This window comes from Monomorium pharaonis, chromosome 7, assembly GCF_013373865.1.
Source record: "Monomorium pharaonis isolate MP-MQ-018 chromosome 7, ASM1337386v2, whole genome shotgun sequence".
Classification (NCBI taxonomy): domain Eukaryota; kingdom Metazoa; phylum Arthropoda; class Insecta; order Hymenoptera; family Formicidae; genus Monomorium; species Monomorium pharaonis.
The window spans coordinates 11,348,195-11,375,241 of record NC_050473.1 but is presented as its reverse complement, the minus strand read 5'-3'; the positions used below and the strand labels follow the sequence as shown (position 1 = coordinate 11,375,241).

General features: G+C 41.2%; 2 protein-coding genes across 4 annotated transcripts; both read right to left on the bottom strand.

The window, feature by feature from the left end:
* Positions 1 to 77: 77 nt before the first annotated feature.
* On the bottom strand, positions 78 to 3,104 carry LOC105836553. The gene is made up of 7 exons (XM_036289620.1): positions 3,052 to 3,104; positions 2,361 to 2,506; positions 1,634 to 1,760; positions 1,208 to 1,536; positions 817 to 1,012; positions 411 to 554; positions 78 to 320 (listed from the first exon to the last, which is right to left on the bottom strand). The coding sequence occupies exons 1-7, from the start codon at positions 3,102 to 3,104 to the stop codon at positions 230 to 232; spliced, it is 1,086 nt and encodes a 361-aa protein (XP_036145513.1). The 3' UTR covers positions 78 to 229.
* On the bottom strand, positions 505 to 26,076 carry LOC105836554 (DEAD-box ATP-dependent RNA helicase 42). 3 transcript variants are annotated; one of them, XM_036289544.1, is made up of 3 exons: positions 5,798 to 5,990; positions 4,863 to 5,486; positions 505 to 4,751 (listed from the first exon to the last, which is right to left on the bottom strand). In XM_036289544.1, the coding sequence occupies exon 3, from the start codon at positions 4,488 to 4,490 to the stop codon at positions 3,357 to 3,359; it is 1,134 nt and encodes a 377-aa protein (XP_036145437.1). In that variant the 5' UTR covers positions 4,491 to 4,751; positions 4,863 to 5,486; positions 5,798 to 5,990; the 3' UTR covers positions 505 to 3,356. The 3 variants fall into 3 exon arrangements, with proteins under 3 accessions (XP_036145437.1, XP_028050908.1, XP_036145436.1); XM_028195107.2 differs by lacking the exons at positions 4,863 to 5,486; positions 5,798 to 5,990 and adding an exon at positions 24,110 to 26,076 and having other exon boundaries at positions 505 to 4,601; XM_036289543.1 differs by having other exon boundaries at positions 505 to 5,486.
* Between the last annotated feature and the right edge of the window lie 971 nt (positions 26,077 to 27,047).

Below are 27,047 nucleotides of genomic sequence, written 5' to 3'. Positions count from 1 at the left end.
TTGCTCGATCAATCGATCGTGCGGCTGATCTTGGCAAAAGGTTTGTATTTGGCGATCATAGTTTTACGTTCCTTTGCAAATCTCCGTACTTTTCGATACGCCTTAGCTAAATCGTGCAGACTGCTTTTGGATTCCAATTTCTCGGTCAATTTCTCCTGGAATCTGCATCTGCGTGACGAAAAAGATAATTTTTGTGTCTCGCGTTCGGTTCAGAAACAATATTATTGACTTACTGCAACACGTCGCTTTTCCAATCACTTGCTTCTACCATATAAGATTTTACTTCCTTATTAAGATTCACAATTGTACCTAATTCTATTCTATAAAAATAAAACGAGGGTAATTAAAGAGAGATAATTTACAAAAGATTTAAATTTCAGAAAATATATATCGGTTAATGATCATAAAACCTCATTCTCTTATTTCTAGCAGAAAATCGTAAATTTATATTCTTCCGATCGATGATTCGCAGGCTGAGAAATTCATTTAATTTCAAGCAAATCATTTTTATGGGATAAATGTCTTCTTTAGGAAAATTTTGGTTGCCGTTCAATCTGAAGATATTGATAATATATTAATTGCAGATATTAACGGAACAGAGGTTATATGTAATGCGTCAATTTAATTTGCAACTTGCATAATCTAATATCTAATTCGTATGAGGCATTTTAAGTAGAATAATATATTCCTGAACGAAGAAGATGCACTTAACAAAATATACGTGCGCAATTGCTGTAATTTCCAGAACGGTAATACGTGGCGTAATTAGAATGCTTTGTTTGGATAGAATTCGTTCTACTTTTTTGCTTGACATACTTGCTCCCGACCTCTTCTTGTCGTTCCTCGACAACAGGTTTCTGCACTTCGGCGACCTTCTTTTCCTTATTTCTCGAGCCGGACGGTGATATCGGTGTCTTAACATTTCCGGAACTGTGAAGCCAATCAAACGTAATCGGAACATGCGTGCAAACATCGTTGCTCCATATATGTACATAAGTCTCTGAAAGCGCGTCTCACCTTTCCGCCGATTTATCATTCGGTGGGAAAAATTTCATTTGATCGACTAAATTCATTTGATCTTCCTGCGATTAAACAAAATCGCTCTTTCATTTCGTTTCATACAATTTATCAAAATAGTAACATTTGTAATATTAAAGTTCTTAGATAATACATCTCACTATCCGTGTTAATTCCGTATTATTTTTTTATAAGCAAATTCTTAAGCCGAATATGTTTGCTATTTTATTTAAAAATTTGAGGAATGACACACACGTAAAAGTTACGTCTTTACATATTTTTAATCCGACGAAGAAGTTAAAATGGATAAAAGGTTTTAACTCCGTTCGCTTATTCATTTGATTGATCGAAAATCTATACCGAGGGAAGTGGGAAAAAACCCCGATAAACATCATTCGTTCACACACCGTGTACACAGTCTCGAGTATCGACTCCCTCGGATTCGTATTCCAAGTCCAAACGAGGGGCAGACCGGCGGGATTGTCCGTAAAAATTCCTCCGATCTGGTTGTAGGACAGCCTGCACAAGTAATTGGAGTCCTGAATTGGCGAGCGAGAGAGAGCGCCACCTTGACAGTAATTAAACATTCTTTTGTAAATTCTTTTTCCGTGCGAACCTCGCCGCGCCGTCCATGTCGAAAACGACGCCGTATCCCATGGTGTCGAATATCGCCAAGATCTGAGACTCCCTCTCGATCGCCAATGCGTCTTTGCCTCCTGGCGTGAACACAGTATACATATCGTCTTGAAATCGATAGCAGCGATTTTTTTAAGTCCGTTCGAAAGTCAGTCTGAGAATTGGTATTTACGAATGCGAGCGTCGTGAATCGAAACGCTTTCGCCAGACGGTTGCCAAAGTTGCCAAATATTTTACAATCTAAGAGTACCATTATCTCGATCTGTTTTCAACGTTTCGATTGACAACGATAAATTCGTAATTTAACTATATTATGTGCTCCATTTATGTGCACGCGCAGAGTAAATCGCGCAAGGAAATTTCAGAATTACCGAATATCAGTCAGATGACAGAAGCAGACACAATAGTGTTTCAATATGTTAAAGGTGCTTGAGAGTTTTGTATAATATCAAAAATAAAAATTTTGTTTCTAATAAAATCTGGGCTTTAGATATATCAATATAACAATAATGTAAATTAAGGAGCGTAAATTGTTATGTACACGCGTATTAACACAAATTAAGTCAGAATAATGGACAATGCATTCCGTTTTCCTGGAAAAAAAAAACAGGTCGACAAATGTGGACCTATGGGAGTTAAATTTGTGACAATATTCGATAATAATGGAAATACTCAGTATAAACTGCATTATGCGATTAATCAATTACATTTCCGGTTTTCTGGCCTGTAGACTCTAACAGCCAATACACCGTTGGGATAAAACAACTCGCCAGAACCATCGGGATGGAATCTCGAAAACAGCGTTAATCCATCGTCGTAATATTCCGCGCCTCGGTGCCTGTATTTTTTGAACCTAACGTTCAAACAAATTACTGCATCGTTTACCGATTAATTACACAATATCACATGACTCTCGTTACGGCAGATTAAAATGCATGCTTGTTTGTGATGCCGTCCCATTAACTTTATTCGTCAGCCTAATTGTTTACCCGTTAGTAACTAATCAGGTGCAAAGTTGGCTGCAACATAATTTATTTAGCCCGCTATTAAGCCGGTTTATTTAGCCTGCCTTATTTCCAAGCTGCTTTAACGCAATTCATTAGCGCCTGGCCCACTAATTTACCCGATCAACGATAATCATTTAAGTTAAATTAATATGTTTTTAATAAATTAATTTCGCTAATTAATTAAAAATATCAGAGCGTGTTAATTCTACGACATTAGACTTAAATTCGTGAAATATAAGCTTCGCGATAGTAAACGAGTAACAAGCTCGTTACGTACTATTTGAAGTATTCGTATTTTGCGCTTGTATCATTTTTCGCGTCTGGATATCACCTACCAATCTATGCCGGGTCTTTACGTTCGTATCGTTTTTCACGTTTGGATATCACCTACCAATCTAGGCCGGGCTTCGCCGGTTTGGCTTCATATTGCACGATCTTTCTCATGATTTTGGTATCCGGCAATCGGGTCCAGCCGAGCTCCACAAAGTGCGCGTTCGATAATTGGTACTCGATCGGATTTGAAGGGTCTGTACGGGAAACAGGGCTCTTACTATAGTCGAAGTTCGGTATAAACGAGATTCGATCGCGTTGTGCCGCGGTACGCGAATGATACGATTTGCAATGGCAATACGGGAGGACTGCTGGCAGCGATCTCAATTAGCTCTAAACATGCGTTCGCGTCTCATCAATGGTGCTTCATGTCAAACGTACTAATTTTAACTTTGTCTTTCGGATCGGAAGATGTAACGTCTCATTTCTTTTCATAATCTGTGCTGTATTTTGGATGAGTGTACACTTACCAGCTGTCCGTTCCCCCGTCTCCTTAGAGCCGCTTCCTCGCTCGGTTGACGCTTCTTTGTGCCTTCTGTTGCTCACAGGAAGTTTTCCCTCTTCATTAAGGGCGGAGCGTCCCTTTTCCGCGTCGCCAGGCGAGTCCGTCGTCCTTTTACTTGCAGGATCCTTACTCTTACTTAGAGGCGTCGCGTCTGCCTCCCCGTCCTTATCCCGCTCCTCTTTCTTCCTATTTTGGCGAGCAGCCGGGTTCTTCTCGTTTTCGCGTTGATCGCGTCGACCGTGCTCATCCCGCTCGAGCCTTTTGGCCGGTTTCCTCGACGTCTCCATCCTAACGCTCCTCTCCTCGACTCGATCCAATCGGTCGATCTTCTCCGCGTTGCTATCCGACAATCGCGTCTCGCGTTCTTTCCCGCGACATTGTTGATAAGGATTTTCACCGGGATTTCTGCGTTCGCCGTCGCCTTCCACCTTCTTTTCTCCTTCTTTCTTTTCCTCCACCGCCGCCACTGCTGCCGCCATCGCGTCCCCCGTATCTCTGCCTGCTCTTCTTTTTTCAGCCGCGATCTGCGATCTGTTCGTTTCTTCTTGCACATCACGTTGAGCCGAGCGGCGATCTTGCCGGTTCTTATCTTCGACCTCGCCCTCGAGTTCGCGCTGATGCGGATTATTGTCACGTTTCTCGCGTATTCTTTCTGCCACCGTGTCGGTATTTCTTGTACCGTCGTCGCTACGTGCCCCACCTGCCGACGTTTCTGTTTTTCCGCGCCCAAGTGAACGACTGCCGTTCGCTTCCGATGACAGATCTTCGTCGATGATTTCGTCACAGCGATGCCCCGTTTCGATGCCCGATCCGATCGGACGTCCGATTCTTGTCGAATCGACTTCTCTCGAGGCGACCTCGATGTCACGCTGACGGTTGTCGCACGTTTTCGTCGACTTACTCGAGCTTGTCCTCATCCGGGAGTCAATGTGGTACCCGTAACAATTTTCAAATATCGTGCCCGTGTCATCAGTTGCGATTAATCGTAGATTCATACTGTTGCAATTGTGAGTTTCTGCAGAGTTCTTTTCTTGGAGAACGTTCTCACTGGAGTAAACTTCGTATTCGGCACCAGTGGAAACGATTGAATCCAACTTTGACGTGTTCTGCAAGAAGATAAATCAATTTCAATCATGCAAGAATTGATTCACATGTAAAACGTGTAGTAGTTAAATCAGCGAAATTACATGGGACGCGTGTGACCATTTCTTTAATAGTCGATCAAGAGATTTGGCTTTAACGCAACAGTATCGCCTCTAAAATAAAAAGCACGGAAATTAATACCGTTCTCGTTTCTGCGAAGGATAACGCAAAGCTATTAAATCTTTCTGCATTTCGTTATTATGTTAATAACTCGCATTTCATACCGCGTATTGCCGAGTTTCATCGTTGATAATGCTGTCGCAGAATTTGCAGATTTTTAAATGGGATCCGTGTGTTTCGCACGGTTTTACTCCCCATTCGTAAATAAAATTACTCACGAGATTTAGGAGAGTCTTTGTCTGAATATGCGCTGGCGGTTCTGCAATATTACAAGATATTTTATGCAATGCGAAAAGTATCGTGCGAAAAACGCTATCTCTCGTGAATTAGCGAGCGTGGCAATAAAAAAATAACGCGAGAGATGGCCGTGTGTTTGCATAAGTCGCAGAACTTATATAATTTATGAAGTAGAGAAATAATTCTATCTAACGTGATATTGCGTTTGTAAGATTTATCCGGCGTATAAAAAATTTGCACTTGCTTAATTATTTAAAAAAGGTACTTTATTAAAAGTACTCATGGTACTATTTTATTTTAATAGTACTTTTAAGCACTTGGTCGTAGGACATCATATTTTCTACTGCTTCTTTTATTAACACAGAGGATTGAAGTTTCTTAGATGCTTGGGTGCACGGTATTCCAGCTAATTCAAATAAAACGGAATCAACCTGAGACGAATAATTTTTCGTCGGCGATGGTTTCGCAAGATACTTTATTACAGCCTCAATCTGAAAAATTTGTATTCTTTATGTTATATTAAACATATGTATTCTTAACGAATTAGAATTATATCAATAGCAATAAATGCTTATTTATTAAATTTTATTTGATTAATATATTTAATGTTTTATACTTTTTACGCATATTTTTTTACATGTGTTTCGTTTCAATGTTAAACACAGGTGTATAAGTTACCAAATTATATATTTGAATATCATAGCGATCAGTTCAAACATTTTGATACTTTGATTAGCCGTATTGCATCACTCGAGAACAGTTTTGATATTTGCATAATAACAGTTATCTCGCGTAAGCATACTTTGAACACGAGAATTGATTTCCGATGTCAGTTATTGCGAAATTGGGAAATGTTCCGTTATGTCAGCATATATCACATCAATCAATGCTTAAGTGGACACGAAAAGCGATAACGATTTAGTTATGTTTATATTTCACCTTTGAAATAACTTTAATTTTTGGTTTTTTTTTGCCGTTCGTTTCTTTGATAAAACAAATATATCCTATACTAAAAGGAAAAATGGATATTAAAAGAATATTAAAAGAAAATTGCTAAAATAAAGTATTGAAAAAAATATAAAGGTTATACAAGAGAGATTGGATGTATGTGTAAATATCTTTAATTACAATTCTACAATTAGCACAAAAGGGATAAATAATACGAAAGATTATAAAGAAAGGAAATTACTTCGTTATTGTGCAAATTAATCCCTAACGCCATTACATTTTTTCCCTCTGTTATCGAAGACGTTGACGTTCAGCAAGCTTCGCTGAAACGGATCGTCTCTCACGTTAGTTTTGAATTTTATATGAGGTCAGTTAGAATTTCGCGCAATGTGGATGATTACGGGCTTCATGGCGAATCTTTCTAGCGAATCAGTCTGCCGTTATACCATTTGTTTCGCCGATACCAATCTTGGTCGTAAATTGTCGGCTCCTCGTGACACTTTTTATCGATAAAAGCGAACCTCCGACAGGCGACAACTGACATTCGTTACACGAAGTGAGATAACCGCGTTTGTTTCAATTTTCGCGATAACCAGCAGAGTCACCTTTATGTTTGCAGTGCTATTTGCAACGTCAATAAAGAATATGGGCTATTTTAATTTTAAACAAAAGAAAAAGTTAATAACATAGCAATTTAGAAACCTGATTCTTCGAACCGATAAGAATAATTGATACTTGTAACTTCTCTCGTTTTACTGAATTGTTGAAGCTCAGATAACAAATAGAACATGTATATATTTTATCGCGCGCATATAAAGTACTGATTAGCGCAAGTGGTAAATCCCGCTGTATCAATCAACTTGATTGCTCGGAAGAATAAGAGAATGGGGTGCAAGTGTTCGCGTCGGTGTGCGCCTGAAAGTTTTTTTTATGACATCAGATATAATTTATTGGCCACTCCAAAACAAGTCCCCGCACTTTTATATGCGAGCGCGCGCTCCTACGAAACTGCAATATTCATTTGAATACGACCCGAAAAAGGGTAGAGAAAACGGCGAGAGAAATAGCGTTGCTGAAATCAACATATCCTACGCGCTTTTGTGTTCAGTTTCGAGCCGCGTAAAAATAAAAGTTTATATACGGAAGCTGCTATGTGCGTGCGAGCGATTGCATATACGAGCTAGGTGGAACGTAATAAAAATTTCATCCGTACGCGTATTGTAAAGCGCGATGTGAAGAAAATTAATGAAATATCTTATAGGGAGTAATGACGTATGAAGAGTAAACATTAAATCAAAATTTCTAATTGCGAATTAATTTTCTTAGGTGTGACGAAGCTGCTACATTACTCTGCATCTACTTGCGGTAAAAGCAATTGTGCAGGGAGAATGTAATTAACGACGGGCAAATGTTGCAGCTCGCGTACTTTAACGAGTCGCGAGAACGTTAGTGTGTGAAATACAACAATATTTCGCACATAAACCGTCGGTATACTCTCGACCGCCGATTATCCCGATATTTACGAACCTTCATGCGAATCGAATTTCCACGTTTGAACGACATAAATTCCGGGAATACGAAATCGCTATCGCGTAGTATAAGAGTAATCGTATACTTCAAACGGTCTCGAGCATCGCGTTGTTACGCAGAACGGGAAAGGTTCACGTAGAATTTTTACGAGTTTCCACAGAACTATCTCGATGGTCTCCCGTCCCATGGGGGCCGTATATGTGCCGGCGCATATATACTCTAGATTAATATAATATCGCGAGGCGCAATGTTAATATCGTCACGCGAATACAGCAGCAGCAGCAGCAGCAGCAGCAGCAGCAGTGGTATGCGTCATATGAGAGCCTCCTTGTCTGCCCCTTGCAATAATCGTGAGAGATAACGAAGCATGCTTACTCTAACACGCGGTATGTGTGAAACAGCCTTGTACAATGGTGGAGAAATTTAAATACCGCGTTTCTCCCCCGGTAGCTTTAAGTGCATCTCTGTGCCGCGTGCGTTCGAGGAAAGAATTCGAATTTTGGCGAATATCACGGCACGCGCGCGCGCGTGCGAGAATGTTGGAGGACTCGTGCACGGTCATCAGCGGTCGCGAACGGTACTTAAATTGACAAATTCGCGTATAAATACTCCGTGAAAGCACTCGAGTCATCTTCGCAATCTTAACATTCTCCATAGGAGTTCCGAAAGCTGTTCAAATAAATTCCGGGATTCTCTTTTTACAATTCTATTGCCTTCACATAAATTTCTTCAATATAATCCGACACAGCGATAAATTTTGAAAAATCTCATCTTAAAAAGCCAGTTTTCCATGTTATAAACTTTATATAATTTTTGGCACGCTAGATAATATTTTGAATTATTGGACAATTTTTAATAAAAACAACAATAAACACAGCTTGACAATAATTTAACAGAAATTATACGAGGGAATGTGCTATACGTTTGTATTAATAATGGTCCGCTGAATGCATCTGCATATGCAGCGGATGACAACGGCCTGGCAGTTTTATACGGATTGAACATGCAGTCGCATAAAAATTACTGGCTTGGTGGACTTCAACCGGACTGACGCTCATAAACATTACGAAATTACGAACGAGACTTATAAATATCGAGCGTTTCATTCATTTTCACATTTCAGACTTAATTTATTAATATCCATGTGCTCAATCAACTTTAGCCTCGAGCGTGTCTTTCAAAATCACTGTCCTAATTGGTTGAAAAAAGATATCTCACTTTTCACGAATGTAGAACGCGTAGTAAATTTGCATTGCTTCCGATTATTTTAGGATCGACCTAGCAATCCCGCCAGACATTTTTAGCGAGCTCTATGTGACACGATTGCTATTACAATGTCGACACGGTACTTAAATAATTCAAAGTGTACTCAACATGCAGGACAGATGGATAATCGATAAGTTACCTATACATCAGGGGCTGGATAAGTTTACGTTGGCCCTCCCCGTTGCGACGGTTGCGTGCAATTCTCTAATTGCGTACGAATCTGATTTTCATCAAATATCGACATCGATGGGTTTGCGCGATTGATGAGTATATACAGAATTAATGAGCGTGAATTACGCTGTCGAGCGATGCGTATTACATATTCGATTAGAGAAATTATCGGAGCAACGTGATTAACTTTCCGATTCTGACTGATGAGGCATTATCTAAAAATATTATGTGATATTTACCGATAACATAAGCGCAATTATGAGTAAATGTGTTTTGCAGAGGTTGCAGGATCAAATTTTAATTAAAAGGAACAATTTTTTTTCAAATTAAATTTAAACTCAAAGGATTGCAGCACATTTGACTTCGCTAAAGATAGAGGACAATAGCGAATAAAGAAAAAAAAAAAGAAGAAACAATAAGAGATATAGAATCAATTATAAACTGTAATATCAGGGTTAATGTTCACAATTACCCGTGGACTTTTGTAAGGGAGACACGTATTTTTCTCCTAACTGCATCCGCGCGGGCGGGCGATTCACTTAAAATTCTTGCACGAGCATTAAGTGTCTTATTACGTTACGCTCAAAGCGAAAGAGAGGAAGAGAGAGAGAGAGAGAGAGAAAGAGAGAGAGAGTGCGTCTAGGTTGTGGTTCGCTATATTTTTTTACTCCCTTTTTCACACGTTATTTCTTATCCATCTCAACTCAATTAACGCAGCTCCGCGGCTCTTCTTTTCAAAGCCCGCGAAAATTACAAAGCGCCTCGCCGTCGCTTTATCACCCATTCGCAATTATTTTTGCGAGAGAACTGGCACGGCCAGCACTCCGTCACGATGCCTAAGGGACATAATTCCCCGAGGCGCCCGTCCGAGTTCCTCAATTAACGCATCCACGCTGCTTACTTTACCTCAAATACGAGACGACGGGCGGTAGAGGGGAGGGGGTGTGGGAAGAATCGTTAACGCGGTTTTCTTGCGGAGGGACGCAATATCTCGGCCGCGATCAAAGGGAACGAATTTCATGTAATTACCGGCGAATACGCATTTCCGTGGAAGACAAGCGGCGAAGCGGGTTGGTACGCGGATGAATTTATCGTCCAAGTCTACGATTCTTTTCAGGATCGCTTTCACCTACCAAAGCCAGTCTCTCCCGATCCTCGCTTGCCGCTCAATGCGCGTTTTTTCGCCCTTTCTCTCTCTCTCTCTCTCCTGTTCTCTTTCTCTCAAAGCTTTCACCAATTAAGATGACGCTCGCGCGGGAAATGACTTCCTGGTGGCCGATGTGTAAAGGACCCAACGGATTACGCGGCCCGAGGGTGCTCACCCGGTCGTTCTGAAATTCAGTACGAGTCCTTTGATCCTGTTTCCCCTCCCCATGATTGCAGGTGTCTACGGCCGGAGGGGGCATTTAAAAATATTCGCCGCAATTCGAAATAACGCTGGAAATGGATTCTACTCGCTATACATTATACGAAGAAATGTTTCCTTGTTAGCCTCAAAGCGTCAGTGTTCTGTTTTTATTATAAACATTCTCGTTCTTATTATAAACATTTTTTTCTAGATAATTTTAAAAATTATAAAATTCTCCGCACGTATAGAATTTTATGCGAGAAGATAGTACTTTTATAATCAAATCTCAGGTAAAAATCATTACGAGTTCGTTCATTATTTAAATTACGCTTTCTCGTAAAGTTCGAATGTGCAATGATCTCGCGCGAATGAGGGTGAAGATACAATTTGGACGAACTTTTTCTATAGCACATGTTATGTACGTGTTTTATGCCCGTGAGACTTGATTGTCGATCTTTGTGTACCGATAAAGATTTACAGTTTGTGTACATAAAATGCGCCCGACAAAGACGACTTGTACGAAGTGAAATAAAGGCAGCTAATAGGAAGAACTCGTATCGTAAAATCATGCTCGTCCCTATTCTTATACCCGAGTCAATAACGTCCCGATATAAAACCGCTCATAAAATTTTATTTCGATGGCAGTATAGCTCTTGATATTTTTCGTTATTAGTACTATATTGATAGAGGCGTCTCCGCGGTATTATCATAAATTTGACTATCTCTTTCCTTAGGCAAATCTTTATTTATTTTATAAATCCTGCATAAATATTGCGAATATTTGAAAAAAGTATTTACTTCACAACAATGAAATTTTCACCACACAATTTCGACAAAATATTCTTAAAAGTATCTTAAAGTATAGTTTCGAAAAAGATATAAATTAATATTCAAATTTATTAATAATCAAAAATCATAAGCTAATATATTTTAAAGTATACAAAAGATATTGTGTACGCATCCGAAAACTTGGGTTATTAAGTTGAAAATAATGCTATCTGCTTGGAGACAATAGTTTTATTCAATTTGTTAATATATCAAAAGAAATTTATTTTAGAAGTTAATTTGCAACCATTTTTATTTCACATTGCAAGGATTTTTAAAGGATTGATTTGTATTTTCGGTTAATAGTTAAACTTAATAGTTCGTAATCCCGCGGCGGAGATAAAAATAAAATTTAATCGTCGAGTGATCTGCCCCGTTCGTGCATTTTGGATAACTGTTACAGTCAGCGGATACGTTGCTAGTTCACACGATCCGTTCACGAGCCACTATCGCAAAACGAGCTTGCAGCAGGTGAGCTTGAGTTTCCAGCGAGAGAATTCTAGACTCTCATCACGATCGATTCGAATTCCCATGGTAAGTGCGTACATCCGCCTTACTCTGCGCTAAAGCGACACGTTTGCGGCACGTTTACAAGCTTTTGATTTACAAATGTGGCAATTCCCTGCGATTCCTCCGACGATTTCGGGTAAATAGTTACGTTAATCTCAGCTGATTCTAAATTCTACCAACCATCGCTGATGATTGAGAAACGAGTTGACGTTTGGTATAAATTTCACGTTTGACCGCGACTAGATGATAAGATAGCTGTAAGAATTACATAAAAATCAAAGGCGTAATGTGAACGTGAAACCACGTCAACGTGCGTCTCGGAAGAAACGGGTCTCGCTATCAACCCTCCGTATCGCTAAGCGATAGCTCGCGGAGGGGATCGAAGCGCGTCGGAACGTTTCTAATATCCTGTCTGTCGGCGGGAGATGAGGTGAAAGGGCATCGAGGATCAGCGCGGGACACGATCGCGAATAGATTCGGCGAACGTTCTCTCTCTCTCTTTCTCGGAGAGGATTCCCGCAGGGAGGCGAGAGGGAGTATAGAGGGGGGGGAGGAGACAGGCGGGGAGTGATATTCCGTTCCCGACGAACTGGCCCGGACAGTTACGAATATTAGATTAAACGCCGCTCGAACCCCCTGTCATTAGCAGGATGCTCTAATCAAAGTCGATCCAAAGTTCGGTACCGTTCAACGTGGGTGGTGCGCGTCTTATTAAAGCGGAGAGACAACCCCCCCGGCGCTTTCACGTCCTGTCCCGCAGCCATCTACGGAGTAACCCGCCCAGTTCATCCGCGTCGTCGCTCGCCTCCCCCCCCCCCCCCTCCCCGCGGACCGCACCCTCGCATTATAGCGGATTATAGACGGGATGATGCGTGTTAAGTGTAGTTCGCCGAGGTGCGGTAAGTGAATCACGCCCGTGAATAACGCGCCGGCGATCGACGATCGATTGCGCGGGATTGTCGGGAATGCGGTCGTGCACTGCTATCTGCATGCTTAGGTGTCTCGATTCCGGTGCACGCGCGCGCGATACACAACTTCATCTATGGAAATTAATTGAAAGGAGTCGTTTCGCGTAATAGCCGTCTCGCGTGACGCGAAAATTGGATCACGTCAAGACAGGCGGTGATCAGTGATTTTTGCATGCTTTACGTTGCACGCTATCGCGCGGCCTCCTCTCGCAAGCTAATTTGGGTAATAACAAATTACATCCTCATCTTACGTTATACATCGTTACTTTTTTCTTCTTTTCTTTTTTTTTTATGCAGCTGTACGACGTCTAAAAAATATCTGCGTGCGGAGTTACATAATTTTTCACACAGGCTCCGTGTAACGGGGCGCGGAAGGATAAGCGGTACGCGATGCTCCGCACTCGTTTCTATGATGATGTTAAATACCGAGCGTTTACTTTATTATTTATCGGTTTTGCGCGAGCGGACGTGGGGAGGGGGAGGGGGGAGGGAGAGCGTCGCGTTAAAGCTCACGATAATGAGAAACGTCGCGCCTTAACAGAACACTCGGCGAGGTTCCTATTCCACCGTTTCGCGTCGTAGTGCATAATCGTTATCGTCTCATTATACGATGCGTTTTCCACGGCGCCGCCGCGCCGGTCCAGACGCGGGTGTACCTTGAAAACGCGCCAGAAACGTTCCAAACGTTCCCATTCACGCTCCATTTCTCGTATTCATTCATGGCCCGTTAATCTTTAACTGCAGGTACCTACGTAAGCGTACGTGAGTTCATGCTAATTTTATCGCTCGCGGATACGAGAGAGAAAGAGAGAGAGAGAGAGAGAGAGAGAGAGAGAGAGAGAGAGAGAGAGAGAGAGAGAGAGAGAGAGAGAGAGAGAGAGAATGTGAGAAAGAATGAGACAGGAAACAGCGCCATAATCTTTGATGACAAGATAATTCATTTATCATTATTATTGTCAGTTAACATAGACGAACGAAAGATTGAAATAAAATGCAGCATTTTTTGTGAAACTGTTCAATACGTTTGCTTCGAGAAACGAAAGCTTACGCCTTTAAAGGGACCGGAGTGGTATACTCTCGTCAGATAGAAAAGAGAATATAAAACTCGGGGAAAATTCCGGTTAACCCAAATGAACATTGATACGTGTAAGTTTGACGAGTTTTTGCATTTTTCAATGCGTCGAGCCGCGCCGACGCTACTGCTATACCAGCGGTGAATTCCTGTCCGATTTCTATTCGGAAATACGCCAAAGTTACCACGGTTCAATGGGGACAAAGAGACACCATGGTACTATTGGCGCTGCCGGCTCGATCGATATTTACCGAGACATAACTCGATAGAATACACGAATGAACGTAGTGCGCAATCCGTGTGATAACTCGCAGCTTCGGGCATTGCTGGATCAACACACTGAATAGATTCACAGTTGAACAGAGGCAGAGACAAATTTATATATAGCTATATAATTTTCCCGAACACAAAGAAGCATATCATTTACGACATTTACGTAATTAATAATGCGTGCGTTGCGAATGGAAACAAAAGATGCAGATGCCAATTCTCATTATCTTAAATTTTGATATCACATGTACCGAACAAAAATTAGAAATCATTTTACTTAACACAATTATAAGGATGGATTATTATTGCGAACCATCCTGTAAGCAGCATAAATACGGCAACCGGGGTAAAAAAAATGTTAAGTAAAGTTTTAGACTGTCAGTAGCATAATAGAGTGGTTTTTGTTGTAAAAAATAAAAGTCTGCACGTCTTGCGTATATATAAAACCAGCTTTATTTTATCTCCATTCCATGTGTAGCAATTTGGTACGCAAACGCAAGAAAAGATGTAATTTTCGGCACAAACATTGCTCATGTAATTGCGCCTGGAATTCGTGTACCTAGACTCTTTCCTCTGTTTTTTTTTCTTTCTAAAATACGCCGGAGTCCTCCGCGTATCTCCGAATTATTGACATTTAACCATCGATATCCCGTACGGCGGAAAAATCCACCTGGTCGTCGTTCTTCCTTTCTGTCCTCCACGTCGACGTACGACACGGGGAGCCGGAAATTTTATGGAAATTATGCCTCGAGAAGAACGAGATGGGATCCTACTACGGCGACTCACAAATCGAACGCATTAAAAGTCCATTATCGGTCGCTGAGAGGAACGAGCGGGCGAGCGAGAGCGAGAGCGCGCGCGCGCGCGCGCGAGAGAGAGAGAGAGAGAGAGAGACGGGGGAAGGAGATAGAAGCATCGAGGAAGATTCAATCAGTCATGGCAGTTAAGATCTTAGCACTACTTGTTAACGTAACAATCTGCTTGCCGAGATATAGAATATCAATGGTTAAATACTGATAACTTAATCGAAAGCCATTCATGTTTCTCTCTTCCACAGGAGAGAGCATGGAACATTATCTACCATCTTTCAAAGTCCCTCGAATCTTATAACAATGTAGATATATTACATTGAAACTAATATGAAAGGAACAAAGTTATTAACTGTATTAATATAACGTATAATTCGCCATTTCCGCGATTATGTACTTAAGGAAGGGCGCTCAGTTCGACGGAAATGCTGTCTATGAAAGATAAGGGTGATGACCCCTCGAGAAGACGGATTCAACAATATGCTAGACACGGCATTATTATAACATATTATTTTAATCTAACTGAAATATTATTTAATGAAAAGTTCTTATTAAATAAATTATAAACTATAAATTATAATCTACATAAATGTATAAATTGTATTGGTTAATTTAAAAGAATTAAGCAAATGTTACTTTGTAGAAAGAAAATCAAATTTTATAATATAAAATAATGATAATAAAACAATATCTTAATTTATGAATAAATATATGTAAAACTTACAAATTTATGAAACACGTTTTATATCATAAATGAATACATTTCAAGAAGCTCAGAAATGTTTTCGATATTAATGGCTCATATATCAAAAGCATTTCTCTTTTCTCGGAAGTTTACAAAATGAGCATTAAAGCGTGCGATCGATGGAAACCTTCAATTTAATCACCGAGAGCTACCCTCTGAAATTCGAAACGTTCTCTCAGGATCGATGTCGTGCTCACACTCGTTGCGTGTCGTCGTGCCACGCTGAAGCGCGCGCAGGGAAGCGAGCCATACATATATAGCTACACATAAGTACGTACGTGTGGTGCACACGTATACCGCCGCAGCATCCGGGGAGACGTAGAGGAAATCGCTGTATAAGCTTAAATACATGTGTCTGCGCGGGATAGGGACGGTACGTGGGGCGTTATCAACGTGCACCACATTGGTCTGAAGGCTGAAATACGATTTCGTACTTTGTTCCCGCGCGTGGCTCACGATAATTGCGCAGAATTGCGCCGCTTAGATTACACCGGAGAGTGCCTTCTTTGATGGCCGGGGCCGCTCGGATGCCCTTCGGCAAAGGCGAGCAAATTCGGAGGCGATGGGCGCAAGTAATTGGTGCAGCGAGGCTGAAGCGGACGAGGCCGGAATTAGATGTTCTTATGTTGAGAGAGGGAGGAAGGGAGGGAGAGAGACAGAGAGAGAGAGAAACAGCTAGCATTTTTCGTATCTTTCTGAATTCGCTGTAGAAAAAGAGGGAGGAAGAGAGAAAAAGGGAAAGAGGGAAAGCGCCGTTCTTCGCGGCCGTATCGTACGAAACGAAGTAGCGCGAAATACCTTGATGAAAGAATTATTTATTAAAGACCAGCGTGTTTCACACGGAACGTTGGCTCTCCAAGGAACCTCACCCTTTGCAAAGTTTACGTTTTCGCTTTATATGATACAGCGGGCTACAGACAAAGTCTAGGGACTGTGTTATTGCGTATATATATAATTGATGAAAATTGTACCAAGATCGCGATGAAACATTTTGTCTCTCTCTCTCTTTCTTTTCTAATACGCGATGTGTTGTAAAAGATTTAAAAGGCTTTTTTCTACTCTCGTTTAAAATGTTAGTAAAGAAGAAAAGTTGTTATAGAAAGAGCTTGCTGAACGGTAACGGATGAATTGATTAATTAATTCTTTATTTTACGAATCCAATATTTCGCCCTCGAGCATTCGACTATCCCGACTTTGTTTCTTCTTACGGATACTGAGCTTGCTATCAAATGCATTTTAAAATCCGTTCGATAATTTGCATCTCATCGTGTTAAAGCTACACGGCGTGCGCGTCAGTCAGCCGTGTTAAGGGAAAACACGGCGATTTTGCAGCATTAATTTAATAGAACCAACCGTTGGGAAGCTGTTTGCACCGTAAGCCTGCCTACGTGACTTTCGCTAAAGACGTCGGCTTATTTTCTTCCGGCGTCGCTTATACTGGGCAAACAATTGCATTAAAATCTGTTTGGAACGATTCGGCACCTCGCACCGTCGCGTTCCGACCAATTTTCCGCATTATGATCGCTAAGGCGATTTAATCGACTAACCAACAGAAAACGCGATAGATTTCGCGGAATGTGTAATAATGGTAACGAGCGCTTGGAAAATTACTTTTCCGTTTTATTGCCAATTAAAATAGCTATCTCCCTCGAAAAGCCCCCTGGCATATCATTCACTTACATAAAGAACACATTTAGCACAGAAAGATAAATCACTCGGGTTATTCGCAGGGAATATCGGCGGCCGTAGACCAGGGTGAGTTTAATAACGTACATATACCTCGCACTCGAAATATTTATATCTCCATTCCGGGTGACCAAGGAAACACTCCCTTATTGTCGTGAGAGTCGCGACAGAATCGACTTAACAGCATATCACGACCAGAAACGGAAAGAATTTATAGTTTATTAGCTCGGTGCTGGCTGGGCGTAGCGATCGGGCTATTGGACGAAGTCCATTCAAACTTCGCTGGCGGGAGGGAATAGGAATAATAAAGAAAGGGAGGACAATAGAAAAAAAGAAAAAGGAAGGGAATAAAGACGATTGCGCACGTAAATCTTGGGCGCGAGGTATGAATGAACGAGTTTCAAGAATGCGAGAAGATTAGAGATTGAAAATATAGCATATAAAATCCATCCAACGTTAATAAACAACTACGAATGTAAATATTTGAAAACATTCCTTTCGTAAAATTCAACATCTATCTCGATTTTTCAATATCAATGTCTCTTACGCGACTTTTCTTCCTTTTCTCTCTCTTTTTTTTTTTATGTATTAGCGAGCGACAGTTCGTACATAGAACTCGACTCGATATTTCCGATGTCATCAGTCCACCAGTGCATGTTTTATCGTGAAACATTTCCAATATCGCATGCCATCAAATCCTCTCGCAGATTCCTCTCCGCGAGCGAAGCAACAGAAACTAGGCGGATGGCAATCGGCCAAAAATTATGCATTCCGTCCGTTCGGCCTCGCAAACAGCAATTTACAGATATTCATGTCCGCGGGCTCGGGGATCATTCCACCAAAGGAAGTGTAGGATCTCGGCTGAGACACGTCATAGACCGACCCACCCCCGGTCGGAAATCGCCGTCGTGGCTGGCGCTGGATCGCGGCGTTTACCCTCCGCGGCACGAGAAGAGGAGGGTTCAAGCAGGGACAAGAGGGACGGTTCTTTTACGAGCTCCTGGCTCGCTTGAAATTTGTCTGGATGCCACCACGGGCATCCCGGGCGTCGGTTTTTCTTGGCGCGCCAGGAGTTAGGGCCCGCCGAGAAACAGGAAGTAGTAAAAGAAGAGACTCCGGCCGTGTCTACTCTCGCGTGTGTTTCCCGAATCGCGTCGATGTGTACACATCGCGTTTTCTCTCCTTCCTTCTCACCCTTGCCCTATGCGCGAGGCATTCCCTTTCGTTTACTGTCGCCGATAGCTCTCCGCGTCGCTAGTAAATCCGTCGTTCCAGCGGCCGCATTACTCTCTCGTCTCGAACGAGAACCGTCCGATTACGAATAAACGACGCTACGGCGAGGCCGGATAAACGAAACGATAGGCGGACGAGACGAATAAATCATTGGACGGGGCATTCGCGCGGCGCGCTCGTTTTTACGATCCGCCGCAGCGGCCTTTGCGGCGAATTTACGCGGAGCGAGACAAGTCGCAAGTAGTAAATTTACTTTTCTTTTTTACCTTTCTCAAGGGGGAGCTAATATTTATAAAATCACAGGCGCGATCTCGCAGGCTAGTTCAAAATGGATAAGGAATAAGCGATAAAACGAATTGTTACAAATATATCGAAATTGTTTTATTTATTTTCTGGAATTGTCGCAAACACGTAATTCAAGCGTCGAACTGAAACATCGAAGGTTAAAAGTGCAAGGAATATTAGCGAGGATATCAAAGATATTGTTAATTACTTTCTCTGTTTTGAAACGCCAATTGTTATTAATGCAGGAAAGCTTCGGGAAGTGAAATATTTGCACAGTTTGCTTTCGTAACTTGCTAACTCTTAAGAGGGGAAACTCGTGTAGATTGAAATTTTCTAGCAATTTTTTTTTGCTTAAACTTATAGGAAATCTTCCGTAGAATATGAAAAAAAATTTCAGAAACCGATTAAAGACTTTTCCCCTTATGTTATTTCCGTCAAAAAGTGAAGGTTGCTCTGAACGGAGAGTGTAAGATAACGATGGAAGGAGGAGAAAGACAGGAGAAAGTGCAAGTTTCTTTATGCTTATTTGTTTGTTTGAGTTTAACGGTCGTGTTAAACGCGGTCGTGTTAACTTTAAAAGCGTTTTTTCTCGAAACGCTAAATTTTTCGCGCCGGGACGGATTGCTCGAAAACTACTCGACCGATTTCGACGAAACTTTCAGAGAATATTCTTCAACTTATTGGCCATTGCATGAACCTCTCCAATTTTTAATTTTCAACGTTGAAAAAAATTTATGAACAATTATTCATTAAAAAAAAGTCAATTTTTTTTTAAAAACATTGTCATTTTTGTAATTTTGTAAATTTTAACAATATTGGAGGTTTATGCAATGCGTTTTGACATAAATCAAAGAAATCATTTTGGATTTTCTGTTTCAGACCATTTTTACGGCCTTCATTTGTCCCGGCGCACTTTCGAGGTGCCATTTTCGAGCCGCCATTGCTAGCTTATTTGTCGATATTTACTAACAAAAAAATTATATCTTATAGTTAGTAATGTCAACAAAAAACACAAAATTTCAAATAATTCCATTAGTTCCCCCCCCCCCAAATTTCTAAAAAACAGGTCATTTACACGAGTTTCCCCCCTTAATAAAGAGTAAGCAAGTTGCAGGCCAACTCCTATCTCAACTGCAATCTCCTCTAATTTCGAACAAAAATAATCTGTACAATTGACACTTGCCTTCCCCGCCGATGTAAATCTCCCGCCAAATTAAATGAGGTTCCTGCATCCGCTCTGCCTCCGGAGATTACGCGATGCACCTGTGTGCACCCACCTGTAGAAGCGAATCCCCCCGCGAGGAGGTAATTTTCTCTCGCGCGAATACATATACCGGTATGAATTAAACCAATCTTCTGATTAACCAATCCCGATAATTACAAACGGCGCGCGCTTCATCTGCGGACGGCCATTAGCGTGAAAGGCTCGGGACGGCCTCCGATTCGCACCGATTCACGAACGTTCCTCATCGTCACCGACGGCGTCTTTAAGATATTTGTCACCGGAGATCTCACCCCCTCCCTACTCCCCTCCCTCCGCTTCGCCGGAGCTTCGCACCACCAGACAGAGAGTCACGGAATTACCGGCACGTGAAGAGAAACGAAAGTAATCTCGCAATTCTTGTTTCCGCCTCACTTCCGCCTTCGCCAATGTCGTCGCTCCAGGGGGTGAGAACAAAAAAAAAAAAAAAAAAAAAAAAAGAATAGCACAAGCGGATTACCCGTCGGCGGACACACATCGACATCCGCAAACAGCGATTCAACTGCAGTTAACTACCGCGCCCGCCAATGCACATATTTGCTTTTTAACCTTTAAGTGTGTAGCTCCAGCACATACGCAATCTTTCGCTTACCGCAAATGTAATTACACTTCTGTAAACGTAATTACGTATGCCCGCGCGGGAAGATCTAGATTAAACCTCCAATTTGAGCAGAAGGAAAGGATTTTAGCTCGCGTACGTGACAAAATTAAACTGTTGAATACGCGTTAATATTTCGAATAAGTACGTAATTATATGCCGTATGTATTAATTTATTAATATTTTTAATGTATGTTCAGTTTTGCAAGCTCACAGAGAATACCGGACAGCCGGATTATTTTAATGCGACGGATTAATTTTCGCTAATAGTGGAAAGTGCGCTATCGATACCGTTTGTAATTCACAGTTGTATTCCACATTCCTACCGCAAATAAACATATTCGACGATCACGTTCTACTAAAACCCGCGCGCCTCACAATGGTCTCGACATTACAACGTCGCAACGTTGCGTACGAAATAAACCGAAACAAATCTAGCCGAGGGGAAATACGTGATTTTGAACAATCGATAGGAAAATCGTGGAAAAGCCATCGCGATGTTCGCGGCGGGCACGTTGATGGCAAACTTCGGAGGGGGGTGGGCCTCGCGAGTTATTAATTTAATTATGCACGCGAAATTCGATTCTCCCTCGTTAAAATGTTCGCTAAATATTAATCGACCGAATGCCGTCAAACGCCATCGAATTATCGTCGGCCGGGGGAGGGCAATTAAGTGGCCAAATATTATTCCATTGTAAACACATTGGACACGCGTGTTCCGCCGGTCGTCGCGAACCCGAGGAGAGTGTCGTTGAAATTACGTAAATACTTTCTCAATCGGGCGAAGTAGATTTCGCTTTTCAAATTTCGGATTTAATGTGAAAAAACACGACGACAATTCATACATCAAAATTCGACATATATATATTAATAAAAAAATAAGATATTAAGATTAGAAATTAATGTCGATGGTACTCGATTATTATTATTTCTGGGAAAGGAGAATGCAAGGGAAATGACGAATCGTCAGAATAAATGGTGATTCAAATAACAAAAGTCATGATAAGAGCGAATGTATTCGATACAGTTGTTCGTGGAACGCGAAACACGGAGGATTTGCTCCCTGTATTGCTACGTCAATTTTTTGTGAAGTTATAGTGTTTTGAAAATCCGGCGCACGCACACTATACATAAAAGCACGCTGCACATTTTTTTGCTTGTATTATAATTCGACAGTTACGCCGATGAAAAAAGAAACAAATGCAAAAACACGCTTTAAAATACGTACTGAAACTCACATGTGTGTGCTGGCCAATTTCACTAAATCGTGATCATGGTCGATATAATCGTCGATATGTTTGCGTAGCAAAATTATTACGGACTCATTTGAAAGCTAAAATTCTAGCACTGTCAAAGCAAGATAATTTATCTCGGGCGATTAGTTTGCGAGATATCGTCAATTCATTACGCAAATAAAATCGATTTTGCCTCGAGAGCTTTATTCGTAAAAACATTTTCGTGAAAAATACAGATCTGTATGTAAATCGCTAATAGAAGATTTATAAATAGTAATTATCCTAAGTATTTTTAATTTACGACATATTATTAAAATCGAAAATTAACTGATTTTATTCTGAGAATCAATGCCCGTCTCTTAATTTTTCTTTGATATTTGTGCGTAAGAAAGTTGCCATTATTAATCTTAAGCGTTTAAAAATTAAAATTCTAACACTTTTAATGAATATACAATGACTTATTGCATCTCGAAATATTTGATAGGTAGTTTCTATAATAATTTCGTGTTGAATATTTTATTTCGTACATTCTAAAATAAAATGATAACAAATTACCAATATTTCGTCGCTGTGAACCTTTACGATTTAGAAGTACACGGAGACAATTTTCTCTTAAAAGTTATTCTGAACATTGTGGTAATTGTGAGACAACGTAATGTATAAAATTTTACTAAATTTTATTAAAATTATGTTAAAAATTCTTCAAGGTTTACGTTGTCTCATAATTACCACGATTTTCAGAATAATTTTTAAGAGAGAATTCTCTCCATGTATAAACGATATTAAAGCTCTATTGGCGCATTATCTTTCACGAAACTGTATGTAAATCCGTGTATGCGATGTCGTAAATGTATATGTGTTCGCAGAGTGTATTAAGCTCGGGGTCTATACGTTCGTTAAGCTCAAATGACTATGCGGATCAGTAATCCCTGCGGAGATATCCGGGATATCATGAGTTTCGATCGAGGATCGTCGTTGATGCCATGACGCGAGGAATCGATTCCTGAGGATTCCTGTCGTTATCACGGCCGTAATTAATGTCAAATGTAATTATCTGCTGATCTAACTATTATACGCGGCAATCGTTATACAAGCTCCGTTCATTTATTCGCGGCGCATCGCGGCGTGGTATTTCAATTATGAATTAACTTGCTAAAGTTCTTATAATTTCAAGTTGTAAAATAATAATTAGCACGCGAACGATTCGAAGTGTGATAGACACGGGATGAGAAGCGTAAAATTTTTCTTTACGCGAAAGACTATTATCTTTGATTATAAAATATCTCAATTACAATGTTACACACATTATTTGTGTAATTTTACTACACGGAGAGAATTTTCTCTCAAAAATTACCCTGAGAACCGTGGTAATTGTGAGACAACGTAAACCTTGAAGAATTTTACCATACTTTTTAAATAAAATTTACTAAAATTTAAATAAAATTTGGCAAAGTTTTAGTAAATTTTGTTAGAAGTATCGTACAATTTACAAAATTTTGCCAAATTTTATTAAAATTTTAGTCAATTTTGTCAAAAGTACAGTAAAATTCTTCAAGGTTTACGTTGTCCTACAATTACTACGATTTTCAGAGTAATTTTTAAGAGAAAATTCTCTCCATGTAATATATATTTTTTTAAAGTGTGTTAACGCGCGTATTTAACAAGATTCATCTGCCCACAGAATCTTGTGCGAATAGTCGACGGGGCGATGATCACATTCTCGGATATCGTGATTATCTGTCTGTAATTTCAACTCGCGCGCGCGCGCGCATACACACACGCACGCACACACGTATTCAGTCAGCGAATCATAACGCAAGATAATAACCGTCACGAAAGGTGTATTATTTATAATTCGGAAAATGCACGAATGAAGTAAAGCCAGGAGCAACAGGTGAAGAATCGTCGTCGTGTGAAGTTGACCGCGTCTTCGTAGACGCCAATTTGGACGCGTTTGCACGCCTCGCGTTTGCAAGGTCGTCGTCGTCGTCGTCGTCGTCGTCGTCGTCGCCGTCGTCGGCGCGCCGCGCGATTCTGTTCTTTCCGTCGCGACGTTAATTAATGTATTCCAGTGATTAGCGCGACTTAATCGTAACTAATGTGTTTTCGCAAACGGATGTGTCAGTGCCACGCGAGAGGCGACTAACGAGGGAATGGCAGGAGACTGGCAGGAAATACCGGAGGTGAGCACTGTTTAATCTACCTCGTTCGTTATTAATGGAAGAAAAATCGCTCGTTTGCGTAGTGTGTTTCGATTTTAAGATTCTTAAAATATATTTAGTAAAATATTTGCAACGCAGTTGTAAATATATCTATAGATACAATATTTCGAGTTTCGAGCGTTCGTCACTTACCCGTTTGTGAAGTTTCTTTTTAGGTTATGATGTCGAGCGTCTAGGTTTAATCCAATCTCTTGGTCTCAATCTTCGGTGAATTTTCCAGTCCGAGGTCCGAGGCAGTGACGGATCTTTCCGATCGGGATTTCTCGTAGAAGTCGTTCAGCTGGCCGGGTTGACTTCGAGTGTTGACGTCCGTCCGAGATTATGTTCCGTCGCCACAGAGATCGTCACGAAGATTCGCGCGCGGCGCTTCGACTGGACTTTTTTCCACGAAATGCTGATTTGCAAATAGACCAATCGCCTACTGGGCGCTCCTATAATTTTTGCCCCCTCCACCGTTCGCATTCACAAGCGAGTCAGTTACGTCGCGAAGACACGGGCGTGGGGTCGTGTCGTTTGCGCTCCGCGTCGTTTCCGCGTACGAAACACGAGTGTCGGAATCGAGCGGAGCGAAGGTGACTCCTTCGCAAGCCGTTCCCCGTTATTTCCCGTCGGGCGACGCGACGTCGCGGACACGCGGAGTCGCATTATCCGTTTCGCGATCGCGCGGCTTTCCGTCCGTCCGTCCAGAGGCGAACGCCGCGAGACAACAATGACGATCTTGGCGATGTGCACATTAGCCCGCGGGGTGTGAAAAGTGGCGGGACGTCTCGCGCGTGAAGTACGCGGAAGGTGTTCAGTATCGTGAAGTGCGTCGCGTTCGACGCACGTCGCGCTTCAGACCGTAAACGTCCGTCGCTTGACCGAAGGTGCTCTCTCTTGCGTTCTTCCTCGACTTTCGTCGACGTGCTAACTGAGAAATCTCGAGGACGATGTCCGAGCCTCTCGTGCGTCTCGTGACTACTTCCGGAGGCGAATATCGCGATTACAACGGCGGTGACCGTGGGATGTGTCCGTTAGTCCGCGCGGGGTACGAAAAGTGGAGGGGAAATACGCGGGAAGTGAAGTGCGTTGCGTTTCGGTTCGCTCGTCCGACGGTGCATTCGCGTTCCTCGTTCCGTCGATATCCATCAGGTAACTGAACTAATCTTTCTTTGGTGACTCCAGCGGGCCGTTTCCGTTTTCGAGAATCAGTCGGTGCCGTCGGAATCGGCGAGATCGAATATCCGTTGGAATTTCATGTCTCATCCTTCATTTCAAGTGAATTCACGTACGAACGAGTGAATCGAGAGTGAGTCGGACAACCTAACCTAACCTAACCTGCTCGTCCGGTCGTTTGCGTACGATGATGTACAAGGATGCTACGGTGTAAGTAAGTATAACATATACAACGACAACAGAAGAGCTAAAGTGGCCCTCGCGAGCTAAAATACTTTCTAACCAGCATTCGCGAGAGCGAAACAAAGGAAAAGAAAAGAAATAGCTCTGGTCAATCGTCGCGTTTTAATCAACGACCAACCAGCCGGCAGTGCCTGTTCTTCGTTTCTTTCTCTTTTTTCTTTTTTTTACGAGAGACGCGGGTATTTTAGCAGGCGAGCCAAGTGTCCGACCTGGCCAGCATTAGGCGAATATTACCGGTTGACATTGCCGGTGACCAGACGGCGGTTGGGGCGGCACTCGACCCTTGTTTTCGTTACGCGCCGTGTTTACGTAAGGTCGCCTCGTTATCATTCCCGTCCCGACCGCGAGCGGACGGCCTCGCTCCGCGCGTAGCGTTTATTACTTCTCGAAACGTGATAAGCTCGAGGAGAATATGTACCACGAATATCAAAGTGGTATCTCAATCCTCGCTAACCGTCGGATTACTTGCGCCATACGATCGAGATTCACGCGACTCGAAAACGAGGCGAAAAAAAGAGGTTGTTTGTTGCGCAGCAGGTGTCCGATTTATCCCTAGGGATCGGGGCAAGGAGAGGAGATTCAAACTCTTAATTAACGTTTAAGGGGATGCCGAACCTGTCCTGTCTTAACGATTATTTTGATTATTTCTAATTCACTAATCTTTTAATTGTATTTACAGAATTAAAAATCCTTTTCCACAATTAAAGTACAGACGGTAACATAATACGTATGTAAGAATTTTATATAAAAAACGAAAAAAATTTCATACAATTTAAAATTAAAATTTTTTTCGTTTCTTATATAAAATTCTTACATACGTATTATGTTATCGTCTGTACTTTAATTGTGGAAAAGGATTTTTAATTCTGTGAATACAATTAAAAGATTTGTGAATTGGTAAAACAGGACAGGTTCAGCATCCCCTTAAGAATCAGTTTGGGCTCATTTTTTTCCTGTTATAATGTTTGCTTGAGCTGCGTTTTGGATTATTTTTAATTTCGAAAATAATTTATCCTTGAATTTATCTATTTATCCTTCGTATCGACTGCGCTGTGATACGTAAACTGTTGCATAGCATATTGTATCGTTTGATCTATCTAACGGAATAATTAATTTCGCGTTTAATTATGTTTTAGCGAGTGTCGCTTCGTGCAATGAAGGAACATCGAGAGGAGGACAAACCTTGGATGATGTTTTAGGCTCATCGACGCATCGCGGTTAGGTGAGTGTATTTTTTTTATTTCTTACTTTAAGGAGATGAGTACATAATGGACATAAGATATGGCGTGCCGTTGAACAAAGGGCTTTGATCCGGCGAAATTGTTGAGCTAGTTATTGTTCACTGAACACAGCGCGGTCGTTTCTTGTGGTTTAATAAAGCTCGCAACGCACGCGTCAGTAATTGTGATGTCTTGCGATTGAGAGACATGAAATAATAAATTCATTAGCGACTTTTTCGGTCGCGGTCGCCCGCGTTATTTAACGCTTAATAAGCTCCATAATTGTAAACAAATAATTAATAATTGCGTGCCGTATAATTAATCGCCATTTATAAACGTACTTATTATACAGTCATACGCTTCATATAAAAAATGTGAATTTTGTATTAATAATATTACGTATTTTGAATATTTTTGAGTAATTGGTTGTTGATAAAATTAAATGTACATAT

Coding starts and splice junctions, on each gene's coding strand:
- LOC105836553 (XM_036289620.1), bottom strand. CDS start 3,104: ATGAGAAAGATCGTGCAATATGAAGCCAAACCGGCGAAGCCCGGCCTA. Junction 1,761..2,360: donor CAGGCCAGAAAACCGGAAAT/GTAATTGATTAA, acceptor ATCGATTTCAAG/ACGATATGTATACTGTGTTC. Junction 1,537..1,633: donor GACATGGACGGCGCGGCGAG/GTTCGCACGGAA, acceptor TTACTTGTGCAG/GCTGTCCTACAACCAGATCG.
- LOC105836554 (XM_028195107.2), bottom strand. CDS start 4,490: ATGAATCTACGATTAATCGCAACTGATGACACGGGCACGATATTTGAA.